At 53.7% G+C, this 25,343-nt stretch overlaps 1 protein-coding gene across 1 annotated transcript; it reads left to right on the forward strand.

Moving 5' to 3' along the window:
* The first annotated feature begins 3,900 nt into the window (after positions 1-3,900).
* Adss1 (adenylosuccinate synthase 1) lies at positions 3,901-25,343 on the forward strand. Its single transcript, XM_050154792.1, has 13 exons — positions 3,901-4,177; positions 12,549-12,651; positions 16,541-16,603; positions 17,009-17,059; positions 17,371-17,437; positions 18,432-18,539; positions 18,661-18,742; positions 18,929-19,055; positions 19,559-19,713; positions 20,483-20,607; positions 22,289-22,386; positions 23,746-23,895; positions 24,966-25,343. The coding sequence occupies exons 1-13, from the start codon at positions 3,986-3,988 to the stop codon at positions 25,016-25,018; spliced, it is 1,374 nt and encodes a 457-aa protein (XP_050010749.1). The 5' UTR covers positions 3,901-3,985; the 3' UTR covers positions 25,019-25,343.

The raw sequence follows: 25,343 nt of genomic DNA on the forward strand, positions 1-25,343 counted from the left end.
GGACGTAGGGGCCTGGGGCATGGAGGCAATGTTGGGATTCATGTCACCGCCCAAGCTCAAGCTCCTGCTGGCCTGGCCCAGCCCCCTGGAAGCCACTGGCTGTCTGCCAGCAACTGGGGCAGAGTGTCCCTAAAGACTATCCAGGGAGCGTGTTCCCAGACTCACAGGAAGGTCATAGTCCAGACTGGGACAGTCAGCTGCAGTCCTCCCTTGCTTTGTTCAGACTCAGCTGCTCACCAGGCACCTGCTGAGGGTTCCTGAGCCCTGGGGAGGTGGTGGGAACTAAGGCCAGACAAGGCAAATGCTCAGCAGCCCCGGCTACCCTGCTGTGGTGGCTGATTTGCATTCTGCAAACCTCACTCCACATACTGCAAACCTTTTTTGCCTATCTAAAGGCTGTGTGGTGGTTAGCAATTTATGATGAAAGGGACTAAAGAGATGGCTCAGCAGTTAAGCACACTGGTTGCTTTTACAGAGGACCGGGGTTCCTGTCCCAGCACCCTCACAGGTGCGAACAGCCATCAGTAATTCCAGTCCTAGCAAATTTGATGTTCTCTTCTGTGGGCAAGAGGCATGCACATGGTGCACAGACATACATGCAGGCAAGATATGCACATAAAAACAGTTTTTAAAAAAACTCCATGATCAAGTCAGACATGGTGGCACACAACTTTAATTTCAGCACCGGGTCAGAGACAGGCTGATCTCTGTAAGGTGGAGGCCAGCCTGGTCTGCAGAGTGAGTTCCAAGACAGGACTAACAGAGAAACCCTGTCTCAAAAAAACAGAAACAAAAACAAAAAATTCCATGATCAAAGTTTTCCATTACCACAGAATTCTTTCACACCCCTGAGCATCCACTATTCTGGCCCTGCCCCTACGGTCTGGCTTTCACTGGATTTGCCCATACTAAGCATATTGTATAATGGAAGCATTCAACATGTTTCTCTCTGTGGCTGGCTGCTTCCAGTTGTTCTCGAGATGCATGGAGCCGTGCTTCCTATTTCATGGTTGAGTCACAGTCTGTGACACGGCTGGATTGTGCTTTCCACTTAACTGCCTCTGCGTGTGGGTCATTCTGCGAGGGTGTGGGGATGGTGCTAAATGCAGCGTGTGCCTGCAAGGCCGAGAGTGGACTGTTTCATCTCTGCTCTACACACCCGCCTGGACTTAAAGACTTTCTCAAAGCTGCTGCCTTATTCCTACCAGGGATATTTTTAATTTTTTTTTTAATGGGGAAGGGGGTGTTTGCCTCTCTCCTACCACGTGGATCCAGGGGGTGGAGCTCAGGTTGTCGGCTTTGGTGTCTTTACCATTCAAACTATTCAAACCATCTTACTGGCCCCTCGGGCTATTGTTTCTAAGCAACTTGACTCTGCTTTTCTCACTCTGGAGCTCCCAGATATTAAAGTAAAATTGAGTAGTGTTGTCGACTTTTGGGTAGAATGCCTACCTTATCAGTCAAACCTGCTGAAGCCTCAAGTGAGGCCAGTATTTCACTGGCTGCAGACAGAGGGCTGCTTCCCTAGCCTTCTGTCCCCACTGCTTGCTGAAAGTCAACCTAGTGGCTGACAGGTGTGGAAGAAGCCAGCCCTGTGGCAACTATGAAGCACCTGGCACCTGCAGGCTGACGGGTACCAGTTCGTGTGCAGCGTCTGTGTCGCAGTCTCATGGTGATCCAGAGGGAACCATAGTGGTGCCGTGCCTACACACTCTCTCCCTAAGGCCATGCAAAGCACTGTTGAAGCCACTTGTCTGAGGTCACACAGCTGCAAAACCAGACCCCCCCCCCCAAACTTAGTGGCTGTTACACTGCCCACTACCCTGGAACGGCTCGATGAGGGGGTGGGGTGCTAATTCCGGCTGAGGCTCATGACTGTCAGGGCTCAGCTGTTGAGCTTGACTGAAGCTATTTTTATAAAAAAAAAACCTTCCCCCTTCTATCTGGGCCTTTGGCTATTTATAGTCCCTGGCTTAAGAGAGTCAGTGTCCCAGGACCCACCTAAGCCCCCATAACAGATCCCTCTGAGCCCCCGACCCGTGTCTCTCACCCAGAACCCCAGGAAAGGGAGCCAGGACTCCTTTCCCGCTTGCAGCAACACCTCCCAGAGAACAAGGGCAAACTAACACACTCTCTCTCTCTCTCTCTCTCTCTCTCTCTCTCTCTCTCTCTCTCTCTCTCTCTCTCTCTCTCTCTCTCTCTCTCTCTCTCTCTCTCTCTCTCTCTCTCTCTCCNCTCTCCCTCTCCCTCTCCCTCCCTCTCTCTCTCTCTCTCTCTCTCTCTCTCTCTCTCTCTCTCTCTCTCTCTCTCTCTCTCTCTCTCTCTCTCTCTCTCTCTCTCTCTCTCTCTAGACAGGGTTTCTCTGTGTAGCCCCAGCAGTCATGAGTCCAGGCTGCCCTTGAATTCACAGAGATCCTCCTGCCTCTACCTTCTGAGTGCCAGGATTTCAGCCATGTGCCACCACCACCCTGCTGCAACATGGGCCTTCTTAATTCCTAATCTCTCTCACCTGGAGACAAAACTCACTAACCCTTGCATCATTCTGCTAGCCTCTCTCCTGCCTCACTCCTCAGAAACTGCTGTGCCCCCCCCCACCTCCTATGACCCTCATCCTCTCCCGTGCACCCTCTGCTTCACTTTCCAGGAGTAAGCTCTCCTTGGGTTTTCCTGTCTTCCCCAGCTGCTTCTGGGGAGCTCTTGGTCTGGACCACTGACTCTATCCTGCTTCTATTAGTTTGTCTGCTCCCCACTGTGGCCGAGTGAGGGAAGCAAGGATATGTAGTCTGCACATAAAGGCTGAAGCTCTCTTCTGGAGGTAGTCCCTGGCTGCTTCACCCACAGCAACTGAAGGATAGCGAGTGTCTATGTCCCCTGTGAAACAGGGACACATTACAGTCACCTGCATACAGGGAGGAAGGAGGGAGGTAGCAGCAGTTTGACTGAGGCTGAGTAGGAGCAGCATCTCTTCCCCAAGCTGGGGGGTGAGGGCCAGGCCCCAAGAGGGTGTGTCAAGTCTCCCTGGTCTTGTGACAGATCTGGGAACTGGCCCCAGGACTGCAAGGAGCCTGATGGTTCTACAGACCTGTTCAGAGGTCAGTCAGCACACTCTGGAAGCACACATGAGCCCCCGGGGGTGGGGCAGTCCTCCCAGCCCCAAGGCCTTCCTTTGTCCCTGCTTCATCTACCACCCAGGAGCAAGCAAGAGCAAGGCGAAGCAGTGCACCAGGGTGGGCTCCCAGGAGTGGTAGAGGCTATCATCACCGAAGTCTGGTGTTGGTCTCTGGGAAACCTGGACCCTGTTGTACTCCTGTGTCTCTCAAGTTGATCTGATCGGGTTGTTTGGGGTGCTTCATCTTACTCTTGGGACTAGAGTCCAGTGGCGAGCTACAACCATCCCAGAGCTGCATGCCACCTCCACAGCATGTCCTGGGCCCGGAGGGGTGACTATGTGGCTCTGTGGAGAGAGGCTATCCTCAGCTAAGGTGACTTTCTGGGCGGCCCTCAGGAGACCCAGTCCTCAACTCGAAGTTCACCATGGAAGAGCAGGCGATCCCGCAGGCAGATCCTCCAGGTTAGCGGCAAGGACGCACTTTTAATTCTGCTTTTGCTAACACTCTCTTGCCCGGTAAAAGACAGCCAGCCACCTTTGCAGTTCCTGCAACCACAAACCCTAGTCCTGGCAGTCTAGGGGGCAGAGGACTAAAGTGTTCGGGTCACACAACACTGACCCACCTTGCGTCCCTGGATCTCTGGGTCATTTGCTTGCCGGAATTGTGTTGGGGGTGTCTGCGCCCTAAACGCGCCACCAGCTACGACAGCGGCAGGGGCGGAGAGCTGAGGCCACAGGTCACCCAGGCGCATCACCGCACGCGCAGGACCCGCCCCCGGCCCGCCCCCAGCTCAAGGCGGCCGCATTTAATGGTGAGAGAGCGCTGGCGGCAGCTGGCTCTTTTGTGGCCCAGCGCAGCGGACCGGCTAAGCCAGCATGTCGGGGACCCGAGCCTCCAACGACCGGCCCCCCGGCGCGGGCGGAGTCAAGCGGGGGCGGCTACAGCAGGAGGTGGCGGCGACAGGCTCCCGCGTGACCGTGGTGCTGGGCGCGCAGTGGGGGGACGAGGGCAAAGGCAAGGTGGTGGACCTGCTGGCCACGGACGCCGACATCGTCAGTCGCTGCCAGGTGCGGGCCAGGCGCCGAGTCCCTCCCCAACCCGCCCAGCGAGCCTCTCCCCTTCCCTGGGATCCAGATGAACCCTGTCCTTCTGTGTCCAGAGTGGGTCACGGCCTTTTGGATTCCTCCCCTCCAGGAGCACCTTCCCCTTCCCCAATGCCTAAACCCTTCCTCCCCCCCCCCACACCCTCTCACGCAAAGTTCTTGTCCTCCCACCCACCCATCCCCTCCCCAGGGCGATGGCAGGAGCCCGAGCTAAAAATACAAGTTGCTGAGTAGGAGACATGGGATCCTTAGGGATAGGGTGTTCCAGGGCAGTGATGGTGGGCCCTCTGGTGGGGAGAGCCCCACGGGGGTGAGTCAAGGTCCCCTAAGACACCTCAGTGGCTGAGAGCTGCTTTCTGGGCAGGGGGTGGGCTCCTGAAGCAGAGTTCATAGGGGTCCTGGATGACATGGGGAAAGGAGGAGCCACAGATTTCTGGGAAGGGTGATCTAGTGGTGCTCAGAGAAGGCCAGACGGACTTCGTGCTCTTGGCCGGCTGCAGACTGCTCTGAGCACCCACGCTTGTGCTGACTGGCTCTGGACAGTGGGCTGGTAGCCTGGCCTCCTTAGGTCCCTGGGGGTGCCATATTGCTGCTGGCAGTCACACTGCTTCTGGGCTGTTAGCTCTAACAGAAAGGGTTCAGGATGAGGGAACACATCCTGTTATGACTGGATTTGGAGCCACACTTACGGCTGCTGATCTAAATGGAGGCAGGACACCTGCTGGAGTTCCTTCTCCCTGGTTCTATGGTTTTCTTGCTCAGTTCCTTTTGAACTCAGAGCAGGGATTCAGGGTCTGTGGGCTCAGGAGGCAGAGCTTGGGGCTGAGGATTTCTGGAAAGTTCTCCTATTCTCTTGCCCTGTTCACCCCTCCCTCCTGAAGTCTCTAGGTCCTGAGGACAATCCTTGGACCCCTACTCCCTACGCCTTGCATGCTTTGTCCAGCTGAGTGTGTGGAGCCGGAGTATGTACACTCCTAGGGCTCTGTACGCCTTCTCTCCATATCCCCACCCTTCCCCTGGTCATTTGCTCCTGTTGTGTCTACAACCCCTCCTTCCAACTTGCTGATTCTGGTCAGCACTGTCAGAGAAGCCCACACTGTGGTGTGCCTTGATGGCCCCAGGTTCCCCCTCCAGCTGTGGACACAGTTCTGGTGGGGATGGTCCTTCCCTGCTCTATCTATGCCCAAGTCAACATGCCAGGCCCAGATCCCCACTACTGGAGAGGGCCTGCAGAGATGAGAACCAGCTGGAGCACACCATCCACTCAGACGGGCTTTCTCTCCCACCCCCTGACCTCCCAGCAGACCCAAGCAGGTGCTCCCCTAGAGAACAAGGGAAGGGAGACATGGTTCCCTTCCAGTCTCTAATGAGCGAGCAGGTCAGGAGCCACTGATAGCTCCTCTACAGGTAGGGACACTGAGGCTCAGGGTTGCAGAATGAAACTCACTGTCCCTTTGGGTCCTCTACAGCCTTTACCTACCACAAGCCACCATGATGGCACAGGCCTGCCCTCCTTCCCTTGACTCCATGGAGAAGGCAACTGAGCCAGAATTCCATCGGGCACTACTTAGCCCCCTCTGGAAGGCACCACAAGTCCTTTTCCCATGGGTACCCAGCCCTGGTTATTGCAAAATCTTTGGTTGCAAAATCTTTGGTCAGTGCAGTAAAATCCTTCCTGCGCTTGTCTCTCTCCTCAGTTGGATCCCTTTTGCCTGCCACTGGCCTCACATCTTCTCTGGTCTTCTGTCTCCATGGCCAGCCCTATGTGATCAGAAGCTGGCAGGGTGGGAGTCTAGGCAAATTGTCTCTGACTTTGGATGAGTGCATGAACCAAGTGAAGGTCCAGAGGCCAGCCTGAAGTCTTGGACCCACTGACTAGGACAAGACTGCAAGTCAAAGTCGTCATCGCCCCCCCCCCCGTAGCAAGTTGGCCACTTAAAGAGGCTACAGTCAACTAAGCTACTGGTTTCTTGGGCTCCTGGAGAATGACCTGGCCTAGCACCTGGGCTCATCACTGCTCTAAGTGGCAGTTGTGACCCCAGGGATACCCTGGTCTCTGGCAGGCACAGGCAGTCTGCTAACACTCCATGCCAACAGGGCTATCCTCCAAATCCGGCTTCCACACCTTTCTGTGGCCACAGACACTTGTTGTAGCTCTCCACCTTACCCACGCTGGTCTCTGGCTCTGCCCAGTCCCGACAGCTCCTCTTCTTTCTTGCTTTGCCATCGTGATTAATTGGGGTCTATGGGGCAGAATGCAGCGCTGAGCCCCCAGGAGCACCCTCCAGCTAGCACCTCTGGGCTTCGGTCCTGCCTGCTTCTTTTCTTTGCCTATAGGTCTCTGCTCTGACATGGTTCCTACTCCACCCCTGCTCTTGACACTGTGGGCATCCTTGCTCCACCCTGAATCTCTGAGGCTGCTGAGGGCTGCACTGTCCTCCTCCCGGGGTCCCCTACTGCTCTTTCATTCTTCACCCCCTTCCAGGCAAGCCTTTCTGGCCTCCTCCTGCTCGAGGGACCATTGCAGCTCTAGGCCATCACTTGCCTCTTGTGCTGGGGGATTTGTTTTCTCTTCCTCTTCCTTGGAGTCCCAGGCACCTCGACCCAGGTTTCCTCTTTCTGTGTCCTCCATGTTTCCTCCTCTGATGCCTGACTGGCCAGCTGTGTCAACTGCTCCCTCAGATGAGCCCTGTGTACCTGTTACTTCGTGGACATCTTAACCGCCATCTCCTGACGCACCCCACTGCTGGCCTAGGCTCTTTCCTCCATGCCCATAGTACTCTTTCTCCAATACTTGTGGTGCCCTGCCTGGCATTGCCAGAATGCCATGCAGACCTGTTGGGATTTAAAACTCTTCTTCCATGTAATTGGAGGGTCAGAACCCTCAGAGTGTTAGATCATGCTCAGTAATGGGCTGCTTTGGGGGTTTGCTTTGTATGAACCTACATACCATTCCCATGTCTGAGGCTTCTGTCCAGCTGAGGTCACCCTTGTGGAAGGGTTGGCCTCAGGTGGTGGTGGACAGCCATGACCACAGGCCATGAATCCCAGGGCTTTCTCTAACAGTGTAGCACTCTTAGAGCTGAAGCTCTGTGTGAGGACCTGCCTCGCGGTCTGCAGGTATTCTGGCACTTTGTCCATGCATGGTCTTGGGTCTTAGGATGCTCCAGGAGTCTCTGGCAGGTAAGAGGAGTCACTGTTTTGTGCTGAGAATGCTTGATGTTGATTCCAGAAGCATCTCTCTCTATGGCTGTACTTATTGATGACTTTGATGGCCAAACAGTATCTCCAGGAGAGGACTCTCAGGGTCACACAGCCCCACATTACCCTGGGCAGGACCTTCACACTCCTGCCCAAACCTATTCCTCTCTATAAGGAAAGAAGTAAGAGAGCTACAGGTCTGTGAGCAGATCTGGGAAGGAAGTGAAGGCCTTGACACCCCCCCCCCATAGCCCTTAGAAGGCAGGCCTTGAGGGGAGGGGCATCAGCAGGTTAGAAATCTGGCACAGAGCAGGTCCCAGGGCAGGAGCTGTGGCAGACACGGACAGGAACAGGACGGTGACTAAACCTGTGACATGTTAGTGGCCAGGTTCAGTCCTGAAGTCACATAGCACCATCCAGGGCCTGAAGGACAGCCAGACTGACAGAGGGGTGGGGAAAACCCTGCAGGTGCTGTAAGAGTAGAGATGAGCTACGGTAAACTGGAACCCAGTGCTGCGGAGGTCCTGGGAGCTAAACACTGTTCCTTAGACTGCCCCTTGGGTGCACAGCGCAGTAACACACGTTACTCCGACATAGCCCTTCCCTGCTGGCCATGAGGAGGACAGAGGAGTCCTAGCTATCTCTGCCATCTCATTGTACCCTACCTTACTAGGGCTGCAGGTACCAGGCCAGAATAGGGAATGAGGAGGACTGGGAAAGCAGGAGCCCAGAGCACCCTCTGGTGGAAGGCAAAGGCCACAGCTCCCTGTTCAAGGACCTGCAAAGGCAAGGAAGGTCCTGGCCTAGAGGACAAAGGTGGGAGAGGCTAAGGAAGAACTCAGATATGTGTTATAGGTGCCCTGCGTCCACACACAGATCTCCTGGGTAGAGGTGCCCAGCTGGCCATGGAGGTCTATTTCAGGTCTCTGCCCAGCAGGACTCTGGGTCTGTCCTGGAAGGAGACACCAGGACACCAGCTGGTTGCATGCAACTTTGAGGTCCTCTGCTTAGCTTAGGTCTATGCACTGACAGGGCCCTGAATAGTCAGAGGCTGTGTCCAGACAGCCACAGATGGATGGCTGTAGGAAGAGCATTCTGGACATTGGGGTTGGAGCTCAGGGTTGTGGGGGCAGGTAGGCTCTCCAGCTATAAGATAGGCATGGGTAGGCAGAGGAAATGAGTATTGGTTTCTGCAGTGTATGTCCACAACCAATGCATATGCAGCCCATTTAGAAGGTGACCCTACAGGTCTGCACCAGAACCCTTCCCTGCCTCACACGAGAGACATTGGGTCACAGCTACAGGGCATGGCAGAGGTCCAGACCAAGCTGATCTGAGATAGAATCTTGTTTAGCCCTGGTCCCTCTTTGTTTGCCCAAGACAGAGGTCTCTTGTCTTAAAATCTTCGATACCAGGGGCTGGGGGTTCTGGGTGACAGCCAGGCTGTCGAAGACTGCTAGGGAGATTGCAGTGAACACGGGGGACTCAAAATTATGCTGTAGAGGAGGATCCTGGAGACACCAAGTGGTGTTGCTGTGCCCAGCAGGCTCCATGATGCCCCTGATTGTGGGCTTGCAGCCTGATCTGAGTTCCTGTGGACAGATATCTTGAGGTATGTGCTTTGGGCTGTCCATGTAGACATTCCCCTTACCTGGCCGGTGGTGAAAGGTGTCACAATGTACCATGGTGACCATGCCTCCAAGGGCACTGTTCCACACTATTCATACTGTAGGTGGAGAGAAACTGCTCTTGCTGATGGATCCCGAAGGCTGTAGCCAGGATCCATTTGCAAACATAGACAGCTGGTCATCTTCCAGTGGACCTTCAGGAAGGGTCCTGAACAAGAGCTTGGCTCTAACATCTCAGGTCCTCCTTAGTGTTCAGCACCTGTGGTCATCCTAAGCAGAAGGTTCCCACAGCAGGGCAGGGCCACAGCAGGCCTTTGGGCTATTCCTGACATACATTGGCCAGTGGCCACTTAGCATGCTGCTGGATTTTTCCCCGTATTGAGGGTCAGTGAGATGCTGGGCTCTAAGATGCCCTAGAGCAGTCTGAGGCTGGCAGACCTCTCCATCCCCCGGAGCTGGAGCTGGCAGTACCACAGGTAGCATTTCCTCGCTTGTGCAGACCCCCACAGGGTCCTCAAGAGCCTGCCCACTTAAGGGAACTGCTGAACCTCAGAACCAGAGTTGACCTCGCTTCTCCTCACCCCACCTCCCGCATGGGGGCTGAGTCTGATCAGCTGTACCAGGCAGGTCTGAATGTCCCCCACCTTTTCAGGGGTTGGTGACTCCCATCATGCCCAAATTTTATTGAATGCCTGGACCAGGTTAGTAAAGCCAAGGAAAAGGCGTGGGAGGGTTTGTCTCCATCTCCACCAGCTGTCTCTGTGCAGCCCATCAGTCTGAAACCTCAGTGGGAAGAGGGAGCCATCACCCTGGGCTCCACGGGGCTGCTGAACCCCAGTGTCCTGGGATGGTATATGCCTTAGCAGTGGCCTGTGCCTAATGCCTGGGCATTGCAGCAGGCACTGGCGCTGAGGTCATCTGATATTTATTGGCCCGTGTTGCTCATGCCTGTTCCCAGGCACCCGTGTTTACCCCAACACAGACAGGCGGGTGGCTTGCTGTCTGTGTTCTCAAGCCAGCTGACATGTCCCTGGGCACTCGAAGAGAGGATGGGACAGAGCATCCCACCCAGGGTGTCTGGGCTCCCTGGCCCTAACCACTGTGGAATGCAGGTTGGCCACCTTGCTGTCCCTACAAGCCTGCCAGCCCAAGAAAAGCTCATCACCCTAGGCTCTGTAGCAAGCTTGTCTTATCTACGGGCCTCAGTTTCCCCATCTGTTTTTGGACACCACCTTGACTGCCTCAGGCAGGAAACAGCATTGTGGGGGTTCACATATTTTGGGAACTGAAAAGGGGCAGTGGCAGTTCTGCATCTGCTGTGGCTGGAGTCTCCAAACCCTAAGGCTTGCCAAGGTTCCTCAGGGGCCATTCTGATGGTCTGACCTCACACGCTCAAGAGCAAGACACAGGCGTCTGCCGTAACCAGCTGGTGGCAAGTTCAAAGCCAGAGCTGCAGGTATCTCCCTCAGCTCCACCTCCTTCATGCCCTACCCACAAGTCCTCTCTTCTTCCCAGCAGCCCCTCTGGGCCCTTCTTGCAGTTATAGCGCTCTATCTGGCATGCTCCACGTCACTTTCTCCTACTCCATGGGCAGTCCAGTGTCACTATCACCTGCTCACAGAGCCTACAAGGCCAGACGGCTAAGTACTTCGGGTTTCCCAAGGAGGTACCTCCATGTTCCCGGAGCCACCTAAAAACCAGGAGCTCCCTGCAAGTCATGTTAAAGCGAGCAGCCTCCTAGATGGTCTCTACCCTTTTACACGGCACATAGCTCCAGCAGAATTGTTTCTCAGAGGTTTCAGAACAGACTGCAAAAGTGTGCCTTCCCTAACAGTTGGGTACCTGGGCTCGTGCCATGAAGTTGGCCTCTGGTTGACCCATCTCTTTCATCTGATGTCATCTACATGGTGCTAAACTTCTCAGAGAGCAAGCAAGGAGCAGGAAGCTTAGGCATACAGGTCTGTGGCCTACTCTTAAACCATGTGGAAAATGAAGTCCTTGGAGGGAAAGCCCCTCACACAGGATCTCAGCATCAGCGTTCTCTGCCACCTGCCTCAACAGAGGAGCTGGTAGGCATTGTGCATACAGGTGGTCACAAAAGGAGGTGAATCTTCACTGAGGGTCTTGCTTGGGTAGGCAAGGGAGATGTGGGAGCTGAAACCACCTCAGCTCTTTCAGCAAGGTAAACAAAATGACATATGTCTGGCCTGTGTGTCTTCCAGAAGATGAGCCAGGGAGGTGATCTGGAGCTGAGCTTCAGAGTCCCTAGGCTGAAATAAGTACCACGAGGGTCTAGAAGCCAAACCCAAGTGCTGAGCCCCATTGCACAATCAGGGGGACCACAGTGCTACCTGCAGGTGGAATTTGGTACTGCAGGTTATAACTCTATTCACCTTTGAAAGCCTGACCACAGTTTGTCAACTTGTGGGTCACAACCCCTTTGGGGTCCAAATCAGATATTTACATTATGATTCATAACAGTAGCAAATTAAAGTTATGAAGTAGCAAAGACATTATTTTATGGTTGGGATCACCACAACATGAGGCACTGTATTAAAGGACCACAGCGTGAGGAAGGTTGAGAACCCCTGCTCTAGAAGGTACCATATGCAGGGTATGAGGTGCCTGGCTTAGAGGACATCAAGTCATCTTGGGAGCTAAGTCTGCCACTCCCTATACCAGTCTGTGTTCCCACTTGCAGACATCCATGTAGTGTGGCCTTCCACCTATTCATGGCTTCAGCCTGACCCGTTGTGTCTTGCCTCCAGCACACCCAAACTACAAGTTCCTGCTGGACAGAAACTTATTAAGTAGCCCCTGCAACCCCGTGTGGGTGACAGGCTACCACAGTCAAAGGCAAGAAAGCTTTGGTGACCCACCACTATGGTCTCTATTTTTTCACTGGCATCAGCAGCCTCTGGGAGCCTGGGGACGCAGTGTCCAGGGTGTGGAGCTATGTGCTTGTGGTCAGGTAGCTGACTAATGGAGGAAGGATGCTGGAGCCTGAAGCCTGGCCTTTGTGCTCGGCTCTCTTCCCCACCCTGAAATTCCTAACTCAACTGACCTACCCTATCATCTTGAATTCCAACAAGGAGCCTCCCTGGAACAGGGTGACCTAGGAATCACCTTTTCATTTTTATCCAGGACAGAGCCCTGCTGAAGAGGGCCACAAGTTGGGCTGTGGAGTCTGGGTCTTTTCTTTCCACAGGGATTGATCCTCAGTTCCTCACTCCTCCCTGGTGGAGAGGGGTGCTCTGTAAGGTCCACCTGCCAAGGCTGCACTGAGCTGTGGGGAAAGGCTGGGCCAGAGCACACCCCACACCTAATCCCTGGTCATCCCAGCCTCAGACACTAACTCAGCCCAAAGCCCTGACCACTGACTTATATTGCCCAAGCCATACCACTGCATAATACTGGGACCTCAAGCACCATGTAGGGAGAGAGCTGGCTCTGGAATTGTCTGCAACACTCAGGTACCAGCCACTCATTCGGATCTCTGTTCCTAGGGGGGCAACAACGCTGGGCACACAGTAGTGGTGGACGGCAAGGAGTATGACTTTCACCTGCTACCCAGCGGCATCATCAACACCAAGGCCGTGTCATTCATTGGTGAGTGCCCCGCTAGTCTCAGCCTGACTTCCTGAAGGAGGATCCCAGTGTGTGTGGAGAGCCTGGGAGGTCTCTTTGTACAAACCCTAGGGCTGGACCTCAGTCGGCCTGCCTGTGTGCTCATCTGAAGCTACCCACCCAGAAACTGTCCTCAGAGTATGGTTGCACTGGGAGTCAGAGGGGGCAGGAGGCTCTGTGGAGCATAGAAAACATGTGTGTGTGTGTGTGTGTGTGTGTGTGTGTGTGTGTGTGAGAGAGAGAGAGAGAGAGAGAGAGAGAGAGAGAGAGAGAGAGGTGTATGAGAGAGAACAAGAGTGTGTGTGTATGTATGTATGTGTCTTTAAGTTCATATATGTATGTATGTGTGTGTTTGTATGTGTGGGGTGAGTATACAAAAGTGTGCCTTCAGAGTACATGGGTCTGGGAACAGCCTGGGCATATTTTCTGATCCTGTCTGGGCTGTCACAGCCATTACCATTCGGACAGTTACTCCAGATGCCTGAGAAGGCTTTCCTGCCCCTGGTCTCTCTTGGTGGTGCTATCTCAGCCCCTGCCCCACTTGTCCTCATTTTTCTAGCTCTGACCGACATACTTGAGGCTTAGCTGACCCCATATCTCAGTCAGCAAAGGCAAGGTACTGCCTGACCCTGACCAGTGGATAGCACAGATCTGGCCCACTGTGTAGGAGCAGAGGGAGGAAATCTGAAAGGTAGGAGCTGGGGTGGGTAGAGTCAGAGCTCAGACTTCTTAGACCCCTCTTCTCAAGTACGTGCTGTCTCTAGCCCTCCCAGTAGAGTCAGGTGGTGGTGATGTTCACCTTCCACAGTGAGGAGCCCCAGCTGCTAAGGTGGCCTGTCTACCTGTGTGCCGAGCGGAACAGCGGGACAGTGGTGCTGTCCGTCCTTCGGGCAGGCTGCAGAAAACAACCTGCCAGCCTGGTTCTCCTTCATCCAGAACCCTCCTCGGTGGAACAAGGCAGCACAGTGGAGATGCACATGGGACATGCTTCCTAGCCCAGAGGATGGCTTGGAACCCACAGCAGGAGGGCGGCTGGCAATTATCTGGGAGCTCACTCGAGAGCAGAGGGAACATGGTCACCGCAAAGGGTGCCCAGAGCAGCCACTCCAGCTCATGTTGCCCCTCAGCTTGCGACACTCCTTGCCTTTGCTGTGGGGTTATTTCAAGATGCTGTGGCATTTGGGTGACCTTTTGTGTTCTCTGTGGCTTGTGGAATCTCTGAGTCACTCTGATTTGGACTAGTCTCTCACCTCCCTCTGCCAAATCTATGCCATGGCCAGCCCCATGAGGCCGGTATAGGATTCCTCCTAAGAGCAATGGTGGTCTCTGCTTGCTTGGATCTCCTCGGTCCAGACCCTATACTGGCATGCCATGTGGTCCTCAGCAAGGCCACCTTCACTTTCTGAGCTTCTGACTCTAGCTGTGTGAACTAACTCTGAAGATCCCATGTTTGTTTTTCCATGATAAAGAACAGCTCCAAAGGTGCTGGTGGGATTCTGGGGACCTTTAAGGTCTATGTTTCTCCATTGTTTCTATTTTCTTATTTTTATATAATTTCAATAAATGGAACTGCTTCATTAAACCATCATTTACATATTATAAAATCCACGCACTGTAGGGACTGGAGAGATGGCTCAATGGTTCAAAACACCAGCTGCTCTTCCAGAGGACCTATGTCTGAGTCCCACGTGGCAGCTCACAACCATCTGTAACTTCAGTTCTAGGATATCTGATACCCTCTTCTGGCCTCCATGGGCACCAGACCACGTGTGCATGTATATGCAGGCAAAACGCCCCTACACATAAAGTAAAATAGAATAATTTTTTAATTATCCACTGTGAAGGCACAGTTTTGAGGCCACCACCTCAATTTCATAATGTTTGGGGATAGTAGAATGCTTTGGTCACTCAGAAGCTCCCTGTGTCGCTGGCCTTCAGTTGTCATCTAGGCAGTAGTTTCAGTTTGTGTTGCTCTTTTGCTTTGCTTTGCTGTGCTTTTTGAGACAGGGTCTCTGTAGCCCATGTCAGTCTTGAACTTGCTCCAAAACCAAGCCTAGCCTTGAATTCCTTATTCTCACCCTGAGTGCTGCGTTAATTTGGGATTTTGAGACATGAAACCAAAACTGGCCCCAAACTCATGATCTTCCTGCCTCAACCTCCCAAGCGCAGTTCACGCTTCTTGTGGGCTTTGACTGCTGTTCTGGGGTCAACTGGGGAGATGCAAAGTCACATCCCCTTAGATCAGGATGTGTCCTGGTGAGTTGGGCAGACGGGAGCTATGGAGGTACACATGGTGGGAGCAGCAGGAGCAGGAGACCCTGGCATCCAGGTGCCTTCCTCAGGGCTAGAGGGAGGACTTCTTGCTAGGTTGACTTGGAGCGGAGTCTCCTGGGTTGGCTGTTTTTTAATGATCATCTTGGCATCAGGTCCCCGCACAGCCCCTCTGTTCTGGTTTGCTGTGGTCACCAGGTCTCCACATGGAAGACTTAGCCTCTCCTCTTGTTTGCTTTCTGATGCTATGATAAAGCACTCTGACTAAATGGGGAGGAAAGGGTTTATTTCACTTACATTTCCAGGTCTCAGTGCATCACTGAAGGAAGTTGGGGCAGGAACTTAAGGAGGATCTGAAACAAAACCATAGTGGAGCTCTGTTCACCAGATCTCTCACCTTCTGATCACTCATGCTCAGCTTTCTTTCCCTTCCTTCCTTCCTTCCTTCCTTCCTTCCTTCCTTCCTTCCTTCCTTCCTTCTTTCCTTCCTTCCTTCCTTCCTTCCTTCCTTCCTTCTTTTCCTTCCTTCCTTCTTTCCCTTCTTTCCCTTCCTTCCTTCCCTTTCTTCCTTCTTTCCCTTTCTTCCTTCTTTCCCTTCCTTCCTTCCTTCCCTTCCCTTCCTTCCTTCCCCTCATCCTCTTCATTTTTTTGAGACAGGATCTTGCTAACGTAGACCAGGCTAGCCTCGACTCATAGAGCTCTGCCTATCTCTTCCTCCAGGGCACTGTGACTAATGGCATGCTCCACCAGACCCAGCCTCAACTAACTTTCTTATACAGTCCAAGCTCCCCTGCCTAGGCATGGCACCGTGCACGGTGAGTTAGGTCCTCTTACATCCATTAGCAGTCAAGATAATGTCCCATAGACATATTCACAGCCCATCTGATCAAGGGGTTCTTCAGCTGAGGTTTCCTTTCCTTGGGTAATTCTAGGTTGTCAAGTAAATGAAAAAACTAACCAGGACCACCTCCATAACTGCCCTTGCTTCACACTAGCAGGGGGCTGAGTGGACAGCCTCCTCGGACACTCCTTCATTTGCCTGCATTTGAGGGTCCTCCAGACCTCCTGGCTTGACAGCTCACTTCCCTTAGCTCTGAGAAACAGCCCAGCATTTGACAGCACAGGTCTTCATCCACTCCCCCTACAGAAGTCTTGCTAGCCTTCAAGATTTGTCAGTAATAATAAGCTGCTGTCACTATCAGGGTGGGCTCAGTGCTCAGCCTCCTTGGGCAAACACCCAGGAGAGAGGTGTATGGGGCCATTACACCACTGGCGGCAAAACTCTGCTTCCCCTGCACCTACATTGTGGAGTTCTAACCACCTGCTCGCCCTCCACTTCCCCGATTCCAGAAGCTGCTCCTCTACTTTCTGTCTTCATGAGCATGGCACCTCAAGATCTCACCTAAGTGGGTCATGGGGTTCACGTCTTCAGTGTCTAAGCCCAGTGTCCCCAAGTGTAACTGTTGCATGTGATGGAATGACCTTTCTCATGCAGCGCCTGGGTCTGGGCACTCGAGTCTCTTGTTGCTGCCATCTGTCAATACCATCTGAAGCAAGAATGTCCAAGACCTAGGACATGATCCTGTCCCTTGTGTTGCAGGCAATGGTGTGGTCATCCACTTGCCGGGCTTGTTTGAAGAGGCGGAGAAGAATGAGAAGAAGGGTAGGTCATCTCCCCACCCACAGGCCCATGGCCTGCTGAGGTCCTAGCTGACTGCTCACTGCATGCTAACTGTGCAAAGTGGAGTCCTCACTCAAGGGCAGCAGCTGGGCAACCTACAATCTCCAAAACTACTGTAGGCCACTGCCTTGGCATCTCCAGCCCCTGGAGTTTCAAGGCCCAGGCCATCCAGGAAGGAGGCTGATGCAGGGGGAGCTCTAGCATGGCTATGGTGCCTTGTGGGTTTGAGTTCAGAAGCCTCAGTAAGGTGCCAGGGCAGGGCCGTGGCTGCTGGGCAATGCATGTGGTCCTTTGGAACCTGGCGACACTGAAGCCAACAGTACTTGGGAGGATGGCCCTCATCATCTAAGATTGCTCATGTCTGTGATTTCTGCCATGTCCCCACAGGTCTGAAGGACTGGGAGAAGCGGCTTATCATCTCTGACCGGGCCCATCTTGGTAAGGTTCCCAGGGGGCTCTGGGGGTGGCCCTTCCCTGCTCCCTCCACCCAGAGCTCAGGAGACCCTGGAGGACCTGCCTGGTCCCATATGCTGCTGAGCTTACTCTTTTTAATGGGCCTCAAGGTAGGAGCTAGGTCAAAGCTAGGGACATACTTGGTTACCTCTTTGTGGAACGTGGGACTCTGGGATCCCAGTACCTACTCCCAGCCAGGGACCTGCTAACCCCTTCTCCTGATACCGTTCAGAAAATGAGGTCCCTCACACACTGTCCTCTCTCCTCTCCTATCCACATGCCGGCCGCTGCAACAGTGTTTGACTTCCACCAGGCGGTGGACGGACTGCAGGAGGTACAGCGTCAAGCCCAGGAGGGGAAGAAGTAAGTTCCTCACGCCACACTCTTCCTCTTCCTGGGACCCCAGCTTCACAATCTGGTGACCTGGGTACAGGTGCTGTCTGAGCAGGAGAGGGGGCAATCATCAACCCACTTAGGGTCCCTGAAAGAACAATAGTGTCATCCAGCCTTGGGCGGGGGTGCCACACTCTGGCTTGGTTGACTGTCACTGCTGTCTCCTGCCATAGCAACACCACCCTGACCATGTACACATCTCACAGGAAAACGTAAGAAACACTGAAATGGCCTGACTGTCTCTGCTTGGCAAACAGCCACCCTGCACCCAACTCCGGCTCTTTCGTGTAATGTTTACACTTTTGTCCGTTCAAAAATGTTAGTTAGGACCCCAGATATGCCAGGGATGCATGTGGGAGCAGTCACCAGCCACATACACACTGCACGGGCACACGGAGCTCACATACATGCCAAGGCACATTTGCTTATACAATTGTGCATATGAGCACTCATGTGTATTTGCATGTACACATGGGTGCACATGTGCCTGCACACCTGTATATACACATTCACACTCACACGTGTACTTGCACTTACATAGGTACATCACACAGCACACTTGCAGTCACATGTACACACTAACACACATAGACTCTCACGTGATCGCACAGAGAAAGACACAGGGGGCAGCAGTATTTGGGGACTCACGTGCAGACCTTAGGGCTAGATGTGTAGCTCCAACACTCCTACAGTGTTCTTGCTGCCAAACAAGAGGGCAGCCAGAGCACAAATGCAAATGCTTAGAGGTTGGAAGACTGGGAGAAGCCCTGACAATGGAACCCAGCTTCCTGCACCGTGATCTGTGTGCTCGAGCTGTCCAGGTGTCTCTGCAGCAGCTGAGCCCCAGACCCCGCTATCTCTGCTTAGCGGCCTCCCTCACCTTCCGTCAGGTGGAGCCTGAGTCTTCTGGGAGCCGGGGTGGGGTCAGCAGAGCTCCTCAGCAGCGCCTTCTCACATCTTTCAGCATTGGCACCACCAAGAAGGGGATTGGACCAACTTACTCCTCCAAAGCTGCCCGGACGGGCCTCCGCATCTGTGACCTCCTGTCGGATTTCGACGAGTTTTCCGCCAGGTGAGTCTGCCCCACCCTCCCACAGCTCAGAGGTAAAGGTGGTGGGAGACAATGATGGGAAGCAGCGCCCCCGGGTCCAGTGTGCGCCCTCAGAGGGTCACGGTGAGGGTTGCCTGCACAGATTCAAGAACCTGGCCCACCAGCACCAGTCCATGTTCCCCACCCTGGAAATAGATGTGGAAGGTCAACTCAAGAGGCTCAAGGTAAACTGGCCACCACTGGGCCAGGCACTGGGTACGTGGGGGTGGGGCAGACCCCTCTGTGGCAAGGGAGCTGCCACTGAGCACCCAAGTCCCAGGCAGGCACTACTGCCAGCTGTCAGTTTGGGGGGGTCTGTGTAGACCCTGCCCCTCTGCAGCCTCATGTGGTCACATGGTCTGTCCTCTCAGGGTTTTGCTGAGCGGATCAGACCCATGGTTCGAGACGGTGTCTACTTCATGTATGAGGCACTCCATGGCCCCCCCAAGAAGATCCTAGTGGAAGGAGCCAACGCAGCCCTCCTTGACATTGATTTCGGTGAGTCCTCCTCCAGGCAGTTTCATCCTGAGGGGCTCTCACGTGGCCTTCTGTATCTGCCTGGGACTTCGAAAACTCATGGAACAGTTGAGTGAAACAGGTCACCTTCCAAGGCCACAGTGTTGCCCATACCCACCACTATCACCCATTTCCTGCTGGCCCAAACTTCAGCTGGATAAAGGGAGAACCAGAGGCTGAACTAAGGCAAGGCTGAGAGGCCGGAAATAGGACAAGAAAGCCTTGCAAGGCTGGGTACCTCAAGTCCCCAGCCCCGTGTCATACCAGTCTACTGCCCTCATTGTTGGGGAGGCCAGGCCACCTCAGTACAGGCTCCTATGTGAGCCACACAGCATCCTATGTAGGCCATCGTCCCAGGTAGGACCTCAGCTGATGGCTCTAGTAATTCCCACAGAGGGAGTCCAACTGCCCTTTGCTGAGAAGGTCCCTTGGGCCCTGGGATCTAAAAAGGGTGATTGGTAGTCACTGACTATTCTGTCCTGCAGGGACCTACCCCTTTGTGACTTCTTCCAACTGCACCGTGGGCGGCGTGTGCACAGGCCTGGGCATCCCACCTCAGAACATAGGTGATGTCTATGGTGTAGTAAAGGCCTACACCACCCGTGTGGGCATTGGGGCCTTCCCCACGGAGCAGATCAACGTGAGTTCCAGCACAGGGGTTGGGTGGAATATTTGGGGTTGCACAGTGGGCAGGTGGAACTGCAGGCATGCTGAGGTGACCCTAAAGAAAAATTCTCCATGTCCTACTGGGGTCTTTTTACAGCACAGGCTCAGAGGTGATGGTGTTAGGGGCTTTGAAGGACAGTCTGTTTCCATACCTTCAGCAACATAGTTCACAAAATGTGTGTGTGTTTGTGTATGTGTGTGTGTGTGTGTGTGTGTGTATGCATGTGTCTGAAACTCCACTGTTCCACCAAGGCCCACAGATAAGTGGGAATCCTTTAGCACTAACTTGGAGTTGAGGCTGAACGCAGTGCCCTCTCCTCAGCTCTCTAGTCTTGGAGCAATTCCGGAAGCTGTTGAGGCCTCAGAATCTTCTGGGCCTTCCTTCCCTGACACCTGATTGGGATGGGTCACAGCTCTTATCCCGGGAAAGAGCCCAAGTTGGGGCTATTTTCAGGGTGGGAGTAAATCCTACCCCCTACCCCAAGTTGCAGGACAAGGCCCACCCTCACTTACCCACATGTAAACAAGAGGAAAGAAGGTGAGCTGCCGGAGCCCCAACAAACAGGCCAGACCTCTGCCTTCTTAGAGTCATGCTGGGGAGCAGAGCCCCGTGTATGTGCCTCAGCTTGACAGAGATGGGGAAGAGAGGAAGCCAGGAGCACAGGAGAGAGTGGGCACCCGCCACACCTGTCCTGGCCAGTGCCCAACATGGCCGGCACAAACAGTCCTTTATTCTCACATAGGAAATTGGAGATCTGCTACAGAACCGTGGCCATGAGTGGGGGGTGACCACAGGCAGGAAGAGACGCTGCGGCTGGCTGGACCTGATGATCCTAAGATACGCTCACATGGTTAATGGCTTCACTGCGTAAGCAGCCCTTCTGTACACTAGCACCAGAAAAGCTATATCACATAGGAGACTTCTCTGATCCCAGTGCCCACGGGGCAAGTGAAACTCACCTCAGGGGTTGGGGCCCCCACATGTGTATGGAGTCTTTCCACCCCACCAAGCCCCACCCCCAAGCAAGGCCAGCACCAAGGAGTGGCATGGAGGACATAAGTGTGAAGCGAACCCAGCACAGAGACGCTCTTCCATCCTGACCAATCCAAAATCACTGCAGGGGCCATCTGAGAGTTAGTGTGAGCTGGCTGGGTGTGCAGCACGGTGTGGGGCCAAGTGCAAGGTGAGGGTGATCCCGAGCTGAGCTACCAGGCCTGAGCAGAGCAGGCTTTAAAAAAGGGTGTGTTTGGGAGGATGTGGGGGTGATGGCCCCTGGCTTTGTCTGCAGAGCTTGGGGACATTCTACAAAGTACAGTGGTAGTTTATAGGCCAGAAGCACTTGTCACTTCTAGAAGACTTGTCCACAGGAGGAACCCTGAGAAGGATTTGGGAAGAGGCACAAGCCTGGATTGGAGGAGCATATAGGCAGGCAGGGTCTGGATGCTTCTAGTAGGGCGGGGAGACAGACCAGCCCTGTAGCTCCCACGTACCTCTGGGAGCTGACTTAACACTCCTGAGGAGACAGAACCCCAGTGAGAGAGGCTCCCTGTGAAGAACCTGAAACCCTCCCCCTAGTCAGGAGACATGGGAGGGGGTCACGGTTGGATAAGACCTAAAGCAAGGTATCCCTGCAGCAACAGCAGGGGCTTCCCAGGCCCCCCACCTCTGTAAGACTGCAAGGAAAAGCTTCCAAGGATGCGTTTAGTTGGAATGCTAGAACAGTTTTCTGCAAGAGTGTCAGGGAGCTCAGGGTAGGCCACAGGGGGCCTCTGCAGGTCTGATTGCGCAGGACCCTCTCCTGGGGACAGAAAAGGGGGTTGTAGGGTGCTGGCTTCCCTGCTGCTTCCCCAGCTATGAAAGGGGGCCAAGGCTTCTCCGCCAGCGTTCGGAAGTGTCTGCTGGCTTCAAGACTTAACCAGAGCCTTCCTGGGTGCAAGCAGCTGGCAGGTAGCTAGAAGTAAACCGTGTGGCTGGTGAAGAGGTGTCTGAGGCCTTGTGAAGTAGATGCAAGGTGGCAAGGGTCTGCACCCTACATCCTGCCGAGCAGGCACAGCCAGATGAGATCATCTGTGAAGGCTGTGTGGAAAGGGAGAGAGCAAAAAAAGAGAGGAAAGGAAGGAAACCAGTACAAGGCAGTGCTGAAGGTCAAGGAAGGCCACTGCCATGTTGCACTGGTCACAGCTCTGGAGTGGTGTTCAAGCAGATCCATCCTGGAAAAGTGGAAGGGAAAGTGGGCACCACGCTCAGAGCCCTAGGCCCCACATGCCCCAAGCAACATGGACAACATGGTGGGAGCCCAGGCAGAGGAGGCACCCACTGGCAAGAGAGAAAGCTCAGATTTCAGGAATGCTCCAGACCCGGGAGATGAACAGTGGGTTCGGGACTCAGGCCCAGAGGAGATGTCTCTGTGCTCCAGCCCCTGCAGTGACTACATTTTGCGAGGAATCACCTAATCTTTACCGTGTTCAGTGCAAACAGCAGGAGAAAGGAGAGAGTGAAAACCAGACAGAAGCCATGACAGTATGCTATTCCTCTCTTTTGGGTACAGACTGGCCTTGACCAAGCTGGACATCCTGGATGTCCTGAGCGAGATTAAAGTTGGCATCTACTACAAGCTCAATGGGAAGAGGATTCCTTATTTCCCTGGTATGTGAGATGAGCCCAGGTTTTTCCGGCTGTGGGACACTTCTTGAGCATTAGAAAAGACATCCAACTAATTTTTAGGTGGCTAGGGGAGGGGCTTAGACTCTATGATGAGGGTCACTGCTTGCTTCCAAAGATGGGCAGACACCTGGTGTAGTCCCTCAGTTTCTTGGATAGGCCTGGCCCATCTCTGGGAAACCCCCAGGCCTTCTGGTGGCTTGGACATGTCTTGGGACAGGGCTGAAATGAAAGGCAGTTGAGATCCCACCCTGCCACTTGCCCTAGCTTCCTGGGGACCCTCAGCAGCCTCAGAAAGGCCTGCCTCCAAGGAGACGGACAGCCTGGAGAGTCAGGAGACCTGAGAGGCTCTGAAAAATCTGGATCGCTATGAAACATAATACATTTCAGAGAGAAAACCTGCTCTGTGGGTGGATTCCTTCTTTTGTGAGTTCCTGCTGCTGGGGCTAGAACACAAGGCCCACCTATACTAACAGGTGCTTAGGCCCTGAGCTGTGTCCTCGTCCCTGGGTGGTATCTAAGGATCTGGCGTGGCTTCTGCACCCATGTGTCCTGTGTTTTGTTAAACACTGTTTTTGGCTTTTAGTTTCTTGTGCATCTGGCCTATAAAGGCCTGTCAGCCTCAGGTCAGAGGAGCATCTTATCAGCCAAGACTCCCTCCCCTGCAGCATATTACAGACGAACTGCCTCTTGCTTGTCATCTCTCAGTAAACCCACACAGACTCAGTAGTTCCCCTTAGCTGGGGGAGCCTTGTGCATCCTTGAGGCCCAGTCCTCTGGCCCTTCTGACCCCTGACCTTTGAAAGGGTGACCCTTCAAGTTGATAGAGTCCTGCTGGTGGCTCAGGGCTCTGTGGTGATCTGGAATACCCAGTAAGTCATTATCTGGCTCTGAGGCTTGAGAACCCTTCTAGGAGGCTGCCTATCCAGAAAATTCCATCAGCAGGAAATGATACACCCACTATAAGCCATGGTGCCCCAGGACAGAGATGGCGGTGCCAGGGAAGAAGAAAGTTCTGTATCTTTAAGGATACCTTGGCTTCAAGACTCTAGAATCCATTATCATTTCCAGCTGTGCCTTGGAGTCCCTCCATTGACATTCTGTGGACACTGGGCAGATCAGTCAGCCAGTGTCTCAGAGCTGGTCATGCTTCCTGGTGGAAGGACACAGCCGACGTTTGAGCCCCACTACAATCCCCTGCTCACTGCCCAGTGCTAAAAAGCCAGCAGGGTCCACTTGTCCTCAGCAGCTTCCTGCCTGCCCATCTCTAGGTCAGATGACAATCATCCCCAGAAGCCGGACTGTCTGTGGGACCCTTCTGACCCCACTCTCTCCCGCCCCCAGCTAACCAGGAGATTCTGCAGAAGGTGGAGGTAGAGTATGAAACACTGCCTGGATGGAAAGCAGACACCACTGGTGCCAGGAAGTGGGACGACCTTCCACCGCAGGCCCAGAGCTATGTGCGGTTCGTGGAGAATCACCTGGGAGTTGCAAGTATGTGCCATGGGTCTGTTCTTTCTACCCCCAGGCCCGAGACCTTGGATACCCTAAGGGGCTGGTATCCCAGCACAAGGCCTAGTAAGAAATAAGACCCCCCCCCCAGGTAGTAACCCCATGAACAGAACAGATAGGAAGAGGTGGAGCTGGGAACAGGTGCCATCTCGGGAGGGTCCCTTCCACAGCTCCAGCCAGGTTGGGACCCAGCGACCCTGACTAGTGTGTAGTTTAGGGTGCAAAGAAGCAGGCAGGATGTCCCTGTCCTGTGGCTGTGTTTACTCTGTCACCCAGAGAAGACTCAGGGCTGCATCCACATGACTCAAGCAAAGAGAAGGATAGGACAGGGTGCTACTTTCTGATGCCTGTGGATGAATGGCCTGTTATAGGGCCCACAGTACAGTTTAAAACACTCCCCTTCTGGCGCAGGAGAGGCGGCTCAGCAGTTAAGAGCGTCGTTGCTCTTGTGCGAACCAGGGTTTGGTTCTCAGTGCCCACATGGCAGCTTACAGCATCTGTACCTCCAGTTCCAAGGGATCCTCTGTCTTCTCCTGGCCTCTGTGGGCACCAGGCTTGTACATGGTACATATACATGCATGCAAGCAAAACACTTATCACATAAGATAAAATTTTTAAAATTCTAAAAATTATTTTAAAAATTCTCCATTTGGTGAACCAGCAGCACCTTTGCCAGGGGAATGAAAACCACACGATGCAGTGTTAAGGGGCATTTTGTAACATGTGTGCATGTGTGCAGAGGACAGCCCACCTCAGGAGTCACCTTAGGAACCAGGCATGCTAGCTACCTCTTTCTAAGACAGAAGTTCTCGCTGGTCTAGAGCTCAGAGAGCAGGCTAGACTGGCTGGCCAGTGAGCCCCGAGGCTCCGTCTCCACCTCCCCAGTATTGGGATTAACAAATGCCACCAGCCTAGCATCTTAACTTGGGCTTTTAGGATCAACGCAGGTGCTCGTGCTAACAAGGAAGCTCTACCAATGGGGCTGTTTCCCCAAGCCCCGAGGAACATACTTTTTCATGGTTTCTCTGTTGTGCTCTTTGTTGCTCTTTCAGTCAAATGGGTCGGCGTTGGGAAGTCCAGAGAGTCCATGATCCAGCTGTTTTAGATGCCAAGCAGAAGCCAACAGGCCACACTGCACCACGCCGCCCTGAGCAGCTGCAACCAAGACCCCTGGCAATGCAGTCAACACCTTCAACGAGACAATCTGAAGCCACTTCCCATACTTTTATTTTTCTATGTATGTCTTCAGCTTGACCCACTGAATTCTACGAAAATTTTTAAAGTGTGTGAAAGAATCACTGTGCACACTTTTTAAAAATCTGCTTTTAAAATGAGGCTACATGCTCAGAACAGAGGCCCTCAATGACTGATTGTCAATGGCATGTGTTTAGTTGGAGCTGTGTCATAATAAACGTACACCCAGGAGCCAC

Source organism: Alexandromys fortis, unplaced genomic scaffold (genome assembly GCF_014885135.2).
Source record: "Alexandromys fortis isolate MF-2015 unplaced genomic scaffold, M_Fortis_MF-2015_v1.1 scaffold_91, whole genome shotgun sequence".
Lineage (NCBI taxonomy): Eukaryota > Metazoa > Chordata > Mammalia > Rodentia > Cricetidae > Alexandromys > Alexandromys fortis.

What these genes read in the sequence shown, in the direction of transcription:
- Adss1 (XM_050154792.1), top strand. Translation starts at nt 3,986, where the DNA reads ATGTCGGGGACCCGAGCCTCCAACGACCGGCCCCCCGGCGCGGGCGGA. An exon ending in TCCCCACGGAGCAGATCAAC is followed by an intron (nt 19,714 to 20,482) that starts GTGAGTTCCAGC and finishes ATTCTCACATAG; the next exon opens with GAAATTGGAGATCTGCTACA. An exon ending in GAATCACCTGGGAGTTGCAA is followed by an intron (nt 23,896 to 24,965) that starts GTATGTGCCATG and finishes TTGCTCTTTCAG; the next exon opens with TCAAATGGGTCGGCGTTGGG.